Genomic DNA, 18,435 nt, shown 5'->3' on the forward strand with positions numbered 1-18,435 from the left:
AAATTGGATTTAAATAATCTCAACTATGGACTATTGTCAAATAACAGTCCCTACTAACGAGTTGGCTGCTGACAGCCTCATCTTTTAAAATATTTGGTCATAACGATCCGCGACTATCAGAACTTTAACTCCATTAGTATGATGATGATGTATCATGCATGTGTGTCAAAAGTGTGCTTATATGGCAAAATCGAGCTTATATGGCAGACTACACCATCACCGCCACCATGGCATGCCATGCCACCAGTACCATGATAGTTGCCACCGTCGCCATCACCACCACCACCATGGAATCCAAGCAGATGTTTAATTACATTGGGGTAGCGTCCGGGCTCAAAGCCTCAACCTGCACGATAATTAGAAAGTCAGGGGCTTAGGTAGACTAAATTTGAAATGGGGTCGTAAACTGCATTTTGGTGTTGATCACATGGATGCAAAACGCCAAAGAAAAACAACAGCTTTCTAAAATGAGGTTTTTGTCACCTATGATATATATAACACACTAGTTTTCATCCCACATATTACGGGGGTTGTTTTATATTATTTGTTTCTAATATTTATTTAGTTTTTGAATTTTTATCTTTTTTTATTGTATGAAAGTTAATAATACATTTATGGTTTGATGATAAATTGTTTCACAAATAAATGAGATGTTATAAACCCGGTTTAAAAGTTATATGGGTTTGATGAGACCAAAAACCCGTTTATTTTTTTTTTTACTACAAATTGGTTTTTTAATTATAAATAATATATATTTTTTTTAAATAAATCATATATTAATTTTTGGTATATCCTACTTCATAGGATTATTATATCAAGTATTTTGTGAGATTAATTTTTAATTTAATGAGATGTTATAACCAGTTTAAGAAATATATGGGTTTGATAAGACTCATATCCATGAATTCGGGTCAAATGCATGAGAAGCCTCCATTTAAAAATCAAGCAAATCTGGTGACTCCAAAAAAGGGGGGGTGGCCACATCGCGACACTTAGGATTATAGATGGGCCAAGAACAACCTGTTCAAGACATCTTCCCACTATATGGCCCCAGTAGTCAATATCACTAGCTTGTCTCCACCTTTAACGACCGGAGATCCCGGCCCAAAAGTAAACAGCCTTTAACGACCGGAGAGGCCGGCCCATACGTAAACAGGACTTACAGCTTGCATGCCCACATTACACTCCAAATACCAAGGTAAGTGATATATATAATATAATACAATTAATGCATATTCACATATCACAAATAACTCTCAACTCTCAACTCGATCTAACTCATGATTTCATCCATCTTTCTTGTTTCTCACATCCTACCATTGATCCTATTCCACTTACTTTTAGCAACCGAACTGATATCTTCAGCTCGAATGTTAACCGCAACAAAACTAACAGGCCATCGAGTCACTCTAACTCGTACTAATTATTATTCCGGTACATGGAATAACAACCCTCAGCTTCACCTATACAATATTTACTAAAAGCTCAAAACGATTTGTACGTCATGACCCTAGACATTGGGATTCCACCTGTCACGTTATCGGGTGTCATGGATACAGGAAGCGACCTCATATGGACCAAATGCTATAACAGTACCGGTCTAGATAGCTTTTTTGACCCTAGTAAGTCCATGACTTTCTCTTTTGTTTATAAAAGTTGCGACTTCTTCGGGCTTGATGAATCTTGCATACAGCATTACGATGATGGTTTGTCGGTAAGTGTAACTTTGGGCCAGGAGATCTTATTCCTTGGGAATACTCAGAACTATAAGGGTATAATATTTGGCTGTGGGCAACCAGATAAAGATAAGTACGATGGAATAATTGGAATGGGTCGTGGGGAATTGTCATTGATTTCACAGTTAAATGAGCGTGTTTTCTCGTATTGTCTTGGTTCTAAGTCTGACGGAGAAACAAGCGGTGTTTTGCTAACAGGGTCTAAAGCAAGAAGTGAATATATCGACGTCCAAACTACGCCTTTGATCGAACAAGCGGAAGACTCATATTACTACATATCTCTTCAAGGTAAATATATTGTATAGTTTTTGTTTAATTATGTTTCCTTATTTATCTCTATTTTGGTTTGTTTTGTACCCTTTATCTATTTATTACTAGTTTGAGAATTAAAAGATTGTTTTTCAACTCCATCACAACAGTCTTTTAATTCTTTAACTTATATAATACTAATTTAATTACCAAAGTTTACACCACATATATATCTCTTGAAGGTATCTCTGTAGGGGAAACTAGACTTTCGGTTACAAACTCTGATTTTGCGATCGAAGATGGGGGGATGATCATCGATTCTGGCACGACCTTCACATACTTAGAGCAGCGTATTATTGATATGATTAGCAATGAGTTCATGAACCAAACAAACCTTGAAAAGAGTACTGATACTACATTGTTTGATGGTCTTGAACACTGTTTCATGTATCAAGGGTATAATAAATATCAAGCTCCAATAATGGTTTTTCATTTTTAGTATGCAGACTGGGAGTTGCCTAGTGAGAATTACATTTATGAAAAGGAAGATGGAGAAGGGGGGTGTTTGGCTTTCATGGCTACTAATTCTGAGGACAACAAGTCTATATTTGGAAACATGATGCAACAAAACATGATGGTGATTTATGATCTTGACAATAATATTTTGTCCTTTAAGCCTGCAATATGTAACGAATATTAAACTGGTTGGGCGTATATGTTGTCTTTTACTTTTTCCCATGAACAAAGTGATTTTATACCTTCATGTCGGTCTAGAATAAATGTGTTGTATTTTATATGTTTTAATTATCAGTTATGTTCTCTTTCAGCATCTCACTAGCTTATCAATTTAAATTTTAATTTTATCTTTATAAAAATACTAAATAATGGATACTTGTTTAAGGGGTTCGGTTAAATAAGTTGAAAAATTTTCCAGCTTATTTCTTACGGCTTAAGTAAGACTTGAGCTATACGTTTTGTTGTCAAGATGGTGTGTGTTTCAACACTTTCTTTAGCAAGCTAATTCCATCTGCTTTCTTCATAAAAAAACATCAGTTCTCTGGTTTATATTCTTTTACTCACTAAGTCATAAAATCTATCTCTTGGAATAATTATAATAGTCAAATATACATTTTTCTGATTTTTGTTTATCAAACTTTCCACTACCGTATGCTAATAATTTTGTTATGGTATTGATAGATAGGATAGAAATTGGGAATTGTGTTTTGTGAATATTTCTTTGAAGAAAGAGTACATCTGCTTCATATAAAACAAAAGGAACACAAACAAAAGTATGTGATTGATGATTAAGACTGTGATGTAGGTGGTAATTATGTAAAAGGTAGTAATAGGAAAACCAAAGAATATGGAAATAATATTTTATTTCTTTTTTTACTCTCGCTCAAGTTGGAGCGTGTAGGTCTCTAACGCCCAACTTGTCAAGTAAACTACGAAGTTGTTGTGTTTCCAAGAGCTTTGCCAACAAATTGGCTATTTGTCTTGGTGTCAGTCCACATAGGTTGTATTTCTTAGGATTCTACTCGTTTATGAAAAAAATAACAATTCATCTCAACATGTTTAGTTCGTTCATGAAAGACGAGGTTGCTAGCTATATGACGGGTTGCCTTATTATCACAAAATAGGGGTGTAAGACCCGTGGGTGGTATTCCAAGGAAAGACAACCACCTCATCCACAAAAACTTGCTAATCAAATTTGCAATTGCTTGATATTCAGCTTCAGCGGATGACCGTGAGACAACAGACCGCTTCTTAGATTTCCACGATATGGGGGGCCTTATAAAAGTAACACATAACCGGTTCCGGATCTTCTCTTGAATGGGCACCCAAGCCAATCAGAAACACAGTAAGCAGTGAGCTTGTTTCCACATTCTTTAGAGATGAGAATCCCATGTCCCGTGGTCGCCTTAAGATATCGAAGAACACAGTTTGTTGCCTCCATGTGGCTTTGTCTTGAGTCACTAATGAACTGACTTAAGACACGGGATACGTGATGTCAGGTCGCGTGGTTTGTAAGTAAAGAAGTTTGCCAAATAATTGCCGATATTGGTGAGGGTTTATCCGTGTTTCTTCATAACACTTGTCAAGCTTTAAGTTCTGATCCATTGGAAATGGACTTGTTCTGCAACCCAACATTCCCGTTTCTTCTATAATATCGAGTTTGTACTTGCGTTGACTCAGAGCCGGTTTTGGGGCAGTGCTAATCGTGCCACTGCACGAGGCCCAAAAACTCAAAAGGGCCCAAAAGTTTTTGAGTTGATTGTTTATTATTCTTGTGATAGTGACACTGATAAGCACATGCTCATATTTACATGTTATTTGCTCTAACTTGTCGTTGTCATTCACCAAATTTCATCAGTGTGATTAAGATTATGTTTTATAAGTAAGCATTTTAAAACTTACATCCCCTTACTTTTCCACATATATTTAATTGCCCCTCATCAAGTTATCTATAATTGGTTTTTTTGATACAATTAGCAAGACAATATATAACCCCAAGTTATTTGGTGTATTTAACAAGAAGTAAATTAACATATGACATTTTTCTTAACTTAAATTACCATAAATAAAACAATGTTAATTAGCATTAAGACACGTATATAATGAAGGGAAAGATTCTAAAAATTTATCAAACTCGATACAAGTGGATCTAAACCGAGCAAATACATCGAATACATTGAAAACCACACTACTTTTTTATTTATTCCGTAACTATTGTATCTCTATTGTGATTTTTATACATAATTTTATGAGTTTATATTATATGAAAAGGGCCCAAATTTTATCTTGCACGAGGTCTAAATTTTTTTATCATTTTCAGGAACGGGCTTGTGTTGACTTAGTACCATTCCTTCATTTATTCTAGCCACTCCAATTCCAAGAAATAACTTCAAGGAACCAAGGTCTTTAATGCTAAATTTGTTACCAAGAAAGACCTTGATTTCCTGAATTTTGTTTAGATTGTTGCTAACGACAATGACATCGTCGACATATATTAGCGCAGCAACATAGACTTCCTTATCTTGAAGCACAAACAAGTAATGATCAGCCCGTGTCCACCAAAGAATTGGTAAACTTTTCATAACAATTTTTCAAAGTTTGTTTTAGGTCATACAGGGATCTCTTAAGTTTGCAAACTCTATCATATTCTGGTTTACCAAAGCCTTGGGGCACTTTCATATAAACTTCCTTGCTTCGTAGCAACGGTTAAAAGGGTACGGACCGTCACTAACTTTGCCATTGGTGTGAAAGTTTCGTGAAAGTCTACCCCTTTCATTTAAGTGAAACCCTTCGTCACAAGGCAAGCCTTATACCTCTAGACATTTCCATTCGGTTTATACTTGATTTTGCAAGCCCATTATGAGTCTATTACTTGCTTTCCTTCTGGTAATTTTTCTAGAGTCCAAGTCTCGTTGGCTTCGAGAGCTTGGATTTCTTTCTGCATGGCTTCCTTCCAATTCAGGTCTCGCACAACCTAATGGAATTGTTTTGGCTTATTACGTGAAGTAATAGCCGCCAAAAAAAACTTTGTGTTTGTTAGTAAACTTGTCATAAGAAATAAACTGTGTTAAGGGATGTACCGTCGAGGACTTTTGATTAGAAGTGGTTGGCTTATGGTCTATAGAGAGAGGAAAACTTGATCTCATAATCCTCAAAACGTCTGGGAAGTGATCTGTTTCTTTTCTCTCTTTGAGTATGTGTGTTAGGCCCAACTTCTTCACTATTCACAAATCCACTACTTAGCCCAACCCGTGTATCTTTAGGTTTGGGTTGATCTGGGTTGTGTTGTGTCACTTCTAGTCCATTTTCTTTATCGGGCTTGTGTTGAGTTCAATATCCATTAATTGTTGGTTTTAATCTTCTGATTGAAATGGTTTAGAACTCCCAATGCTTGTGTTGGGTTGTGGCCCCAGTAACATCTTCGTCATTTAATTCATGTGGCCTAGTAACATCTTCCACATGTAATTCAGAATATTCAGTTCTTTGTTCTAGTTCAGGTGAGCCTCATTAGGCCAACTATGTGAGTATGTGTTTCCTTCTTGTGGGTTGGTTTGGTATTCTTCATAATCCCATTTTTGAGGAAGTATAAAAGTCTCTTCTTTTTCCTTTTCATGATTTGCGAATGGAAAAACGTGTTCCATAAATTTAACGTCTCTTGATACGATGATTTTGTGATGTTGGATATCAAAAATATTGTACCCTTTTATTTGTTGCGGGTAATCCAAAAAAATCTTTAGTCTTCCCTTCGCCTCAAACTTGTCTCCCTTTGTTTCGGTGCTTTTATTAGCAAGGCATCCAAACACCCTCAAATGTTCATATACGAGTTTTTGGATGTATAATACCTCGTAAGGTGTCTTGTTTCCAATTACCTTAGATGGCATGTGATTTATAACATGTGTAGCCGTTAGAACACACTCCCCCCCCCCCCCCCCAAATATTTTTGGGCAAGTTCGCTTCAAATCTCAATGCACTTGTCGTTTCTAGAAAATGCTATTTTTCAGTTCCACCACATCGTTTTGTTGCGGTGTATGTGGACAAGTTGTTTCCAAGACTATTCCTTCCTTAGTATAGAAGTCGAACATGTGATTTGAAATGACCCCCCCCCCTTCCCATCATTATCACATCTTATTCTTTTAATGTTTTTTTTTCTCAAATTGAGTGATGCTAGACTGTCGCTATCTAGTCAAAGACAATAAAATCAAGTTCCTAAGCAAGCTAGGGTAAGTAGGGTGTCGAACCACGAGGAGTGTGTGGTCAGTGGAATATGCAACCAAGTTCCAATATTATGAAGTAATAGTTAGCAGTGCTGATCACACTAACAAATAGTTTGATTGAATGGCAAACAAGTAAACTTAGCAAATTCAAGCAGTTAACAAAGAAAAACCACACAAGGGGTTCAAGTAAGTAAATTAACAGCAATCTCATGTTAACATAACGGATAAATTATTAATGATCAATACATATTGGTTAACTAGATAAATCTTAGGCATCAACAATCAGTAACACACGACACTGGTTATCGTGTGACTCAATAAAAGCAATTGTATGCTTCATCATATTCAACTAATCAAGGCAATCCTATAAGAAATCATCATAGCAATTGGCAAACAAATCGTTCTGATCGAAATAAACCAAAACCAACTGAGTGCACAGTGATATCAAACATCAATACTCATAGATTAATAAAAAATAGTTGCAAATCATTCGTTCTTAAACACATGAGAAAACTGAAAATTACAAACTCTACATCTCGGGTATGATTCGAGAAGATTAGCCACGCCTCGACATCACAAGATCTTCAATTCTGATAACTTATGCCATGTAGATGATCTCTGGATGAAACAGAATGTGGGAAATAGTCTCTTTTGTCGGGATTTTCTCTCAAAAGTGTTGGATTCGAATAGGGTCGTCAAAACATGTTTTAAATCAACCCCTGAATTTCTCGTCTTTGGCACCTATCTCGGTACGCGATGGGGTCTTCACATGTCCATAGCGTATCGCGATGGACCACAATCACCATTTTTTAATATTAAATGCCATCGCGGTACGCGATCGTCTTCTATCCACCCTTCGTGTATCGTGACGGGTCTACTCACCAACAAACTTCATATTCTGCCTCGTTTAACCTGCTGGTCATCTCGGGTTTTCATTTCATGCTCGTACAGGTCCAAAATAGTTGCATTAATTACCTGTGACCTGAAATATAATAAACACGTATGAAGTATCGAACTTCGTGCAATAAACAATTAAAACTAATAAATTAACAAACTGATATACACACACACACACACACAAACTGATAGACCATCATTAAGTTTGTATCAATTTATGAAAATTCACAAGGAACGTGCTTGCCTCGTGTTTATGTTTGAGAAGAAATACCCACAAGGCCCGACTGTAATCGTCCACTATAGTAAAAAAAAATAGCTCGCACGTGTAAATGAAGGTGTACGATACTTACCCCAGACGACACAATGTAGCAAATCAAAACAACCGTAAGTCTTAGTGGTGCTAATCGGAAACGGCAATCTTGTAAACTTGGCCTTAACACATGAGTCACAAAATTCTTTGGAATGTAAAGGAACATTATGAAGAAAACCAATATGGGGTAGTTTATCACTTGACGGGTGACCCAACCTCTTGTGCCACGTACTAAGAGTTGTCATCATTGCTTGCCTCTTTGTTTGAACCATCCCCATCTTGTATAGACCATTTTTACAATAAGCCACCCGTATCAACGTCTTGGAATTCAAATTTTGCATAACGCAAAAATTCAGGAAAAAAAAAGTTACAGCACATTGTAGATCTTGGGAGAATCGGCTAACATATAGCATGTTGGATTTGAATTTCGGAACATAAAGAACATCCTTAATTAACATGACATTTGGTAAGACATAATCACCCCTACCCTCAACAGCAATAGCATCTCCATTGTTAATGGTAACAGGTGATTCACAATGTCGATTCGTTTTATTTTTAAGCCTGGACTCATCATAATTTATATGCTCGGTTGCACCCGAGCCAATTACCCATTTATCTTCCTTACCAATGTGACCTTTCGTATTCTTCGTGGATTCTTTTTCTTCTTTAACAATGCCATCCCTATTTCCAAACATCTTAATGAATTGTTAATACTAGGCATTAGTTATTCATGGTATCGGACTCGCCTCCCCCTCAACACAAGTTGCCTTCGGTTTTGTTCTTTCCGGTTTGTTCTTCCCCAGCCACATCGCGGGATACCCGATGCGGTTGAAGCATCCATCTATGTGATGACCGTTCTTACCACAAAACGTGCAATGATTCAATCGTTCACTATTGTTTCCTCTTCCTTCTTTGTCTTTGTTGGCCAAGGTGTTTGTTTTAGGATTTTTGCTTTAATCAGAGGATTTTTTTCTTATGACCGCTCTGATACCATAATAGTTTTGTTATGGTATTGAGCAATGTTTTCAGACCTGGCCCAGACGTTGATCCGGACGCCTTATCGGGTCAAAGGTCGGACCGACTCGGGAGGGCGGACCGGTGTTTGACCCAGATGACGTCTTAAATAATTTAAATATATACTTACATCTCTCTCTCTCTATATATATATATATATATGTGTGTGTGTGTGTGTGTATAATTCATATACACATAAATAATAATAATAATAATAATAATAACAAATTTTAATGTTTTTTTATGTTTTATTGTCACACCCCGACTTAGGGCCTAGGTGTGTGACCAATAGTTGGTACCTGTTTTGTAAATACATCAGAGTTGCGGGTTTCATTTTAGCGGAAGTGTTTAATTAAATATTATTATATTGAAAAAATATTATTATATCGAAATACCTAGATAAGGACTTGTAGATCCCCAACATCCGGATCTATAAGGAGAATGCTTCAAACACGCTTATTTCCCATTTTATTTCCAACTTTAGTTCTAGATCTAGAAACTTTATTTTTATACTTCAACGGGTTTTAACGTCTCAGTTTGGGTAATAGCGGAAATAGAACCCGAATATCAAGAGAAAAGTTGAATCATAAGATTCTACCCGCTCTGATACCAATTGTAGGTACCCAAAACGACCACTCGAACGGATTTTGCACTTGATACATATTGTCGAGACGGGTGCGGTAAATCAAACGACCGAACTTAAATAATAAACATAAAGATAAGATATGAACGATCTTGTGTCGGTTAAAATATTGGATAATATTAATAAAGAACTGACCCACCCAAGGTGAGCTACCCTTGGGTGAATTATTTACACCTTACCAACACACACATACATATTACATAAGACTTCAATATATAGTAAAAGCTAAACATTCTAGAAGCCTTATCCTATTGAAGTTAAATGGGCATCCCGAAGCTCTCGTTTCGTGTTTGGTTTTCTCGTCGGCTTTAATTATTATCTTGACCATAAAATATATAACGGGTTTCGTAATTTGATATCGTAAGTCACAAATATTAGCCTTACAATAATTATTAAAAGGGGGTTTTAAATTACTAATATTAAACTAATAAAATAACTAGTTTGGAAAAGACATGTAACAAAACACAAAACAATTAATTTTTGACCGACTAATATAATGCTATATATATATATATATATATATATTGTATGGCCCCGTTACCGGTGCCCTACATTGGACGTTGGATTTACTCATAAACACGGTTCCAAATATCAGAGTTAATTAAAACTTTCGCGGAATAACATAAAACATCAGCAGTCATTACAAACATCCATAACTTTTCCTTAAAACATAACTTAAAACATGTCTTTTAGTTTAAATATTAACAATAAAACTTCAGATGCCAGCTTCTTTATTCGTCCGCCATGTGTCCCCGCTCAAGCCAGCTGTCTCATTCTACTCACCTGCGTGCATACTAAAAGTCAGCTACGTTGAGTGAGTTCTAGGTAATCATACAACACACAATCGGTTCACATACTTGCACACATGCCCGAAGGGGTGTACATTATTCATACTTACTTTTCATACATAAATATCCATCCTATTTAGAGAGCCTTCTGCCCTATAGCCTCACAGATATTATAAGGGTCTGGTCCCTAACATCACAGATATTATATAGGGTCTGGTCCTCAATATCACAAATATTATTAGGGTCTGGTCCCTACCATCACAGATATTATTAGGGTCTGGTCCCTACCATCACATATATTAATAGGGTCTGGTCCCTACCATCACAGATATTATTAGGGTCTGGTCCCTTTTCTACTTTTCTATCTCTTACATTCATTCTTAACATACATACATATCATTCATACATTTTACATAACATTCATAGTCATAATTATAACATGACAGTACGCGCAATATCCGAAGATCGTTCACGTGCCGTCAAGCGATCATTCATATCGTTCACATATATCACATAGGGCATACACTTATCACTTAGGATACGCGTATTAACAAATCACATCGAGTATGCACACAGTCCCGAAAACATAACAAGGAAGTGGGACTAGAAACTCACCTGAATCTTGTTACGCTCTCCGTTAATCGTTATTCCCTTCTTGAGCTGTGCACGGCTAACTGTATAATATTTACATGTAACAATTAACTACTACTACTCATATCGTATTTCTATCTTTATATAACCCACAACGAACGGGGGTCCGGGGGCAGCGCCCCTGGCAGCGGGGTTCTAGGGGTGGAAGGCCCTAGAAGGGTCCAAGGGGCAGAGCCCCTGGCTGGGGTTAAGTTGAAGTTCAATTATTGAATCAAATCAAATCTTCATTTTAAATGTTTCATTTTAAAAATTTTATTTTCATTAACTATCTTAACACATTTTCCATTAACATTTTGAATTATTTCCTAAGTTGGGCTTATTTGCTAAGCCTAAGATAATGGGCCAGTTTGCTTTATATTAGATATGAGCTTAACATTTGTGGACTTAGTTAAATCAGGCCCAACTGGACTCAGGCCCAAGGCCCAACAGAGAACTGTGTGGCCGAGAACCTATCCTGACCGAGAACTAAGGTCTGACCGAAAACTCATCCTGACCGAGAACTACGGTCTGACCGAAAACTCATCCTGACCGAGAACTACGGTCTTACCGAAAACTCATCCTGACCAAGAACTACGGTCTGACCGAGAACTCAGGTTTGACCGAGATCTCGTGTTGATCGAAATCTCATATTCGGCCGAGAACATGTTGACCGAGAACCCATATGGAGGTTCAGGTCCGAGAACCCCTTGTCTGATGCTTTCAGCTCAGATTTCCTATTTTCAAAATCCATTTTAGGCTCAAATAACGGTTTACGGTCCATGATTACACTTTTAAATCGCCTAAATCCCAACCTCCTTAACCGTTTAACGTTCGTTATTACCCCATTGCCAAGATCTAACCCATTTCTAGCGTAAAGCTTGAACCTTTAAGCATAAAAACGTCCATTAAGCTAAATCTAGGGTTTTCTTGATGAACCGTTCATAACTATAAGTTTGTTAAGTCCATTCTTATCATCAAGTTTGTAACTTTATAATTTATCTAGACCCGATCTACTCTAGGTTTGAGTTTAATGATTATTCGTTCATAAAAACGTAACCTTTAAGATCAAGAACATACCTTTAGACGTTTGTAAGGTCACGGCTAGCTTGATACGTGGTCTTGGACTTGTTATCTTGCTTGTATGATCAAAGGTCTAAAGTTTCTATGATCGGTTTAAGGTTTGGATGGTGGCCGGCGGCTATGGGAGGTGTATTTGGCTTAAGTGTGTGTTTTATGGTGTAGAGAGAATAAGATGGATGGAAATGGAAAGGTTTAGGGTTTAAGGGGAGTATTTATACTCTCTTAAGCCCATGGACCTAAGATCCATCTTTCCTTTTTAGTCCATGATTTAGTCCATCTAATTAGCCTACTTATCTTTCCCTATTTACCATTATTTTATTATTTTATAACGGCCCAAGTAACTTGTCTAAAACTGGAAATAATATATAAAATATTATTATTCGAAATTTTGGGATGTTACATATATATATATATATATATATATATATATATATATATATATATATATATATATTTCCCTTGTATATTTTATATAATATATTATTAGTTTTTGTTAATTTTTTTGTTAAGATTTGTATACTACTAACATATTTGTGTTTTGTAGGTTCTGGAAGTTGATCGTAGTTGAAAAGGGAGAAAAACGAGTCAAAATAAGATTAAACGAGAAGCCGGAACGCATCAAGAAATGAACTGGAAGGAGAACCGGTCGGACCAGCTTGTCAGACCGCCCCCCATTGGAGCACGCCTTCACGTGCGGACAGAAACCCAAAACTTGGTCGCGCGACGCGGTTAGCTTATTTTTCCAAAAAGTTTCCGATTTTTGCTAGGTTTTGGGCCTAATTCACTATAAATACACCCTTAACCTGAAAATACTCTTTAGCCACCAGACAAATTTGGAGTTTCTTGGAGCTTATATCGGAGTTATTTGGCGGTTTTGAAGGCAAGGAATCACCCGGTGAAGAGCTTTACGTTCAAGATCGAAGACTATAGGTTTTATCGCCTTTAATATTTCGTTTCTCTTATTTTCACCATGATTTCTTTTATTATGTTTTTGTTTGATTTTAATATGCTAGGCTAAACATTATAGACTGCCTAGGCTTATGATGAACCTATGTTAAAGTTGGATTTTGCTTTTCATTATGGTTTTATGAATCAGTAAACTGTTTGATTTTATTGATTGATGCATATGTGTGCTTGGTTTTGATTGATGAATTTTTTGTTCCATATTATCCTTGGTGATTATCTGTCATATAATAGGATTTTGTTAGGTCATATACCGTCTGTTTTTTTACTAGTTTGCGGTTGATTTGTAATAAAACTATAGGAATAATATTATTAGTTAAACAAATAAAAATGTGATGTTAACCTAGAAAGATGTAAGGTGATAGGTTATTGTTAAATCTTTGTTGATTAAGATTGCTAGATTTAGTTCTTCGTAAGGAGTGCGTCTAGGTTTGATTAATTAATATTGTCTAGCGAGTCAATTAAGTTTATTAAATTACATTTGATTTCCGCGCTGTAAGGTAGGATTTCACTATAAAGGTACTCTTTCATAATTAATTAAATAACCGTAAGGAAGTTTAATAATTAGAATGGCGTGTCTTAAAACTTATTAGAAACCCATAGGTGTCTTAAAACTTATTAGAAACCCATAGGTGTCTTCTTGAGAATGGTCAAGGGTCCTGTTCGGGTTTTCTTTTGAGTGTCTATTTTATAATCTCAGTTCCATAACTAGCATTTTCTAATTAATTGATAACTGCAACTTAGGAGATTTAAGCCTAGGTGGTTTTTCATCATCATCTGAATCAATCAAAGTAATAGTTTTATTATTTGTCTTTTCTTAATTAGTTATTTTATAAGTTTAATATTAATTAATTCAAAACCCCCTTTAAACAAATATAAATATAAATAGTCGTGTCAGTTTGTCGAGTCTAATTAGTTAATTAATGTAATTTAAAGAGTCCTATGAGTTTGATATCCCGACTTACTTAGATGTACTATAGTCGATCGGTTCACTTGTCGATTAGTAGTTTTAGTTAAGTTTTAAAAGTCAAGAATTATTACTTAGTGTCTAGATTAGCATAATTTTTAATTAATAATTATTTGACTACTTTTAGTGACACTTTTTTTGGGTTTGCTGTGACACTTTTTGTGTGCCATTAAATGACTTTTTTTTATAGTGGATGAAAAGAAGGTTGGTCGGGCGTTTGATGAGATGAAGTTTTGAAAGAAGATTAGCCCTTGGATGATAGTGTATCAAGTGTCATGAATTGTTTGCAGCTGGAGCACATAAATCAGACATTTAGCAGTGTTTCTTATCCTCATCAATCTAGTATTTCATCCATTTTAGGTTCTACCAATTTTATACAAAATGAAATCTTTTACATGTGTGGACCTGAAATGACTATGCATAAATAACCCTTATTTGTGTGGTCCGTTCTAGTGACAACATTCTCACTTTTATTATCACCTTTCGCATTGGCAAGGACAATCACTATGTTATTAATTGATCGAAACTTCAATACAACCTTTTTCAGATCTCGCTGGAGAGGTGTCGCCTTGGATGTCGCCGCTATTGCCCGGCTTCATCACTAATACTTCACTTTCTTGTAGTGATAGTGTTGGTGACAACAAGTCAGTTTAAAATTTTATTGTATTTGAAAATTAATTTTATTCTTTTTGAAAAATTGGGTCATGTAACGACAACATGTCGTAACTAATGGTGAATACTAAATTTAATAAATGGATTTTAATTTTCAATAATACATTTGGGGAAACTATAGCAACACTATGGTTATGTTTGGTTGAAAGTAATGGAATGAAGAGGGATTGGAATGAGAGAAAGAATGGAAGGAACAAGGGAATGGAATGAGTCATTACCACTCCTTTGTCTTGTTTCGTTAACTTATGAGAATGAAATAAATAATTACTTTATGTTGTTTGGTATCCAAAAATTTTTTTTTTAGGAATGAAATAGATATAATAAAAATATTCCTATCCCAAAATATATATATATATTTTACTAAAAAAAAATAAAAATAAAAAAAACCCGAAATGGCGACGGTAGTGGTAGCTCCAGCGGCGAAAATGGTGGTAGTGGCGGTCAAGCGGGGTGGTTGTGGTGGTGGAGGTGGGGGTGGTAGCATTGGTAGTGATGGCGATGGTAGGGTGGCGGCGACAGAGGTGGTGGTCAGGCAACAACAGTGGTGGTGGCGGTGGCAGCGCTGGTGGTAAGGTGGTGGTGGCGGCGGCGGTGGTGACGAAGGTGGTGGCGACGGCGACAGTGGCGATTAGGTGGTGGTGGTGGCGATGGTAGTGGTGGTGGTGGTTGTTAGGTGGTGGTGTTGAGAAAGTTGGGTGAGTGAGGAATGGAATGAAAAAAAAGAACGGGGTGGAAAGGAATGGTTTTGATAGAATGGAATTTCATGTGTAATGGATGATTCCATTCCATTGAGCAACCAAACACCAGTATCTTCATTCTCACGTAATGAATCATTCCATTTTTCTTGTCATTAGTGCATACCAAATGCTACCTATGTATATATGGTGACCCTTATCAACGACGTCAGTAACAATGGCATTTAGGACATTTAACGTCTATGTTGTGTTTGACGAAACTATAGCGACGACATATCATATGAGATAAGAATTTTTTTAGTGTGCCCCTTAAAACTTTTATAAAATCAATATTATTATAATTATTATTAATAACAATATTATTACTAGCACGAGTCCATCCTTCTTAAAGTCCTTTAAAAAAACTTTTTAAAGGGAATGCATTTAAATTTGCAATTTGTCTCTTTTGTTTTCTTCTTTCTTAATCGATATTCTAATACAAGTTCTAGTTTTGCTTGCGATAATCAAAATATTAGAAAAGCCCTTTTAACAAGCATAATAAATAAGGTTATATTAGAAAAGTTAAAAAAGATAACGTATTTTTTTTTGTTTTTTTGGGAATGACGAGTTTCTTTTAACTTTTGTCGTTTATATATAGGATTTGAACTTTTTTTAACTGTTGTAGTTTATGGGACTTGAATCTAAGATCTTCCAAACCCTCTCAACCCAAGATGTTTAAAGACTTTAACTTTGCCGGTGGACCACCAACAAAATGAGGATTTCATCATATATGATATATAAATATAACACACGGGCAAAGAACGACTTGTTCAAGACATATGCTCACCATACACTCAGTTAACGACCGGAGCTCCCAAAAGTAAACATGACTTGCAACTTTCTTGCCCACCTAGCACTCCAAAGACCAAGGTGCTTAACTAGATACGCAAGTGATATATATACAGTTAATACAGTTACGATGAATATTCACAAATCACACCATATATCTCACCTCTCAACTATCCACTCATCTCACTCATGATTTCATCCAACTTTCTTGCTTCTCATATCCTTCCAATGATCATATTCCACTTACTTTTAGCAACCCAACTCACGTCTTCAGTTCGAACAGGCCATCGAGCCACTCTAAGTCGTACTTATTATTCCGGTAGAACCTGGTTCAACTTTCCTTTTCCAAACCCATGGAATAACAACCCCCCAGCTTTACCAATACAATCTTTACTTAAAGCTAAAAACGATTTGTACATCATGACCCTAACCATCGGGACTCCACCTGTCACATTTTCGGGTGTCTTGGACACGGGAAGCGACCTCATATGGACCAAATGCGATAGTAGTACCGGTCTAGATAGCGTTTTTGACCCTAGTAATTCCACATCTTTCTTTGATGTTCATGAAACTTTCAAACAGAAGTACGCTGATGGTCTGTCGGTAAATGGAACTTTGGGCCAGGAGATCTTAAGCATTGCTGAGAATGTTTTTAAGAAAATAACATTTGGCTGTGGGCAACCAGATGATGATCATGATAATTACGATGGAATAATAGGAATGGGGCGTGGGGATCCGTCATTGATTTCACAGTTAAATGAGCGTTTTTTCTCGTATTGTCTCGGTTCTAGATCTGACCCAGAAACGAGCGGCGTTTTCCTAACAGGGTCTAAAGCAAGAAACGAAATTAATGGCGTCCAAACTACGCCTTTGATCGAACATGAGGGAAAGACACTTTACTACATATCTCTTGAAGGTATATATTTTGTATAGTTTTAATTAGATTGTGTTTCCTTATTTATCTCTATGTTGGTTTGTATATTGGTTCGTATACGATAAAAGGATAGTACAACAATATTTGTACCATTGATATCTGGGGATCGTATAATTTTAATTACGGAACACAAAGTTCACTCACTTTTTAAAACATTGATAAAATTTTCATTTGACATCTTTTTAAAAATGTAATCAATAGTCCTCGTACCTTTTGTATGATAATCATTTATTGTAGAATAACGTATTCTTTATGTGATAATCGTAATTGAATCACCAAAGTTTACCTTACGTGTCTCTTGAAGGTATCTCAGTAGGCGAAACCAGGTTTCCGGTCACGAACTCTGATTTCGCGATAAGTAATGGAGATGTAGAGATGATCATCGACTCAGGGGCGACCCTCACATACTTAGATCAACGTATTATTGATATGATTAGCAATGAGTTCATGAACCAAACAAAGCTTGAAAAGTGTAATGATACTATAACGCCGTATGCTCTTGAACATTGTTTCATGTATCAAGGCTATGATAAAAATCAAGCCCCAAAACTGGTTTTTCATTTTAAGGGGGCTGATTGGGAGTTGCCTCTAGAGAATTACATCTACGAAAAGCAAGGAGAAGGAGGGTATTTGGCTTTCATGAGTACTAGTGATTCTGATGATCAGTTTTATTTTGGAAACATTATGCAACAGAATATGATGGTGATTTATGATCTTGATCAAAACATTTTATTCTTTAAGCATGCAATCTGTAATGGATATTAAGCTGGCTGGGCGTACATATTGGCTTTTACGTTTCCCGTGAAGAAATTAAATTTAGACCTTAATGCCGGTCTAGAATATATTTCTTGTATTCTATATGTTTTAATGTTTTCTTATCCGTTAAGTTGGGTTGACAATCTACTTTTATCTGTCCCATGTTCTCTTTTTCAGCATCTAGCTTGGTTATCAATTATATTTGGGAAATTCACAAAATAGCCTTTTTTTTTTTTTTTTTAAGAAGAGAGATTCTCAAAATATTTAAATACGTCTTTCACGTGACATTTGGAAATTCCCCGTGAGATTTCAACAACCAATCACAAACTGACACCTTTCAATATTCCCACCTGTCATGTGAATTTTCAGTTCAAATCTGTCTTACACGTTGTATTTCGTATGAAAACTTACCTGATGAAAACAATCTTTAACGTGATGTTTCAAACGGTTTCTATCTTCTACGTGGGTTTTCAAAAAAGTGATTTTTTGATTTTTTCTAAATTCATCTTCAAAGTTGAATTTCAAATGAATTTCATCTACAGT

At 36.0% G+C, this 18,435-nt stretch overlaps 1 protein-coding gene and 1 pseudogene across 1 annotated transcript; both read left to right on the forward strand.

The window, feature by feature from the left end:
• Nucleotides 1–1,010: 1,010 nt before the first annotated feature.
• Nucleotides 1,011–2,744, forward strand: LOC143572658 (aspartic proteinase nepenthesin-1-like; annotated as a pseudogene).
• Nucleotides 2,745–16,217: 13,473 nt separating this feature from the next.
• On the forward strand, nucleotides 16,218–17,910 carry LOC143572659 (aspartic proteinase nepenthesin-1-like). Its single transcript, XM_077057749.1, has 2 exons — nucleotides 16,218–17,118; nucleotides 17,441–17,910. The coding sequence occupies exons 1-2, from the start codon at nucleotides 16,392–16,394 to the stop codon at nucleotides 17,899–17,901; spliced, it is 1,188 nt and encodes a 395-aa protein (XP_076913864.1). The 5' UTR covers nucleotides 16,218–16,391; the 3' UTR covers nucleotides 17,902–17,910.
• Nucleotides 17,911–18,435: the final 525 nt, after the last annotated feature.

This window comes from Bidens hawaiensis, unplaced genomic scaffold (genome assembly GCF_021521415.1).
Source record: "Bidens hawaiensis isolate Kalapana, Puna unplaced genomic scaffold, B.hawaiensis_p1.1 tig00025984_1, whole genome shotgun sequence".
NCBI lineage: Eukaryota > Viridiplantae > Streptophyta > Magnoliopsida > Asterales > Asteraceae > Bidens > Bidens hawaiensis.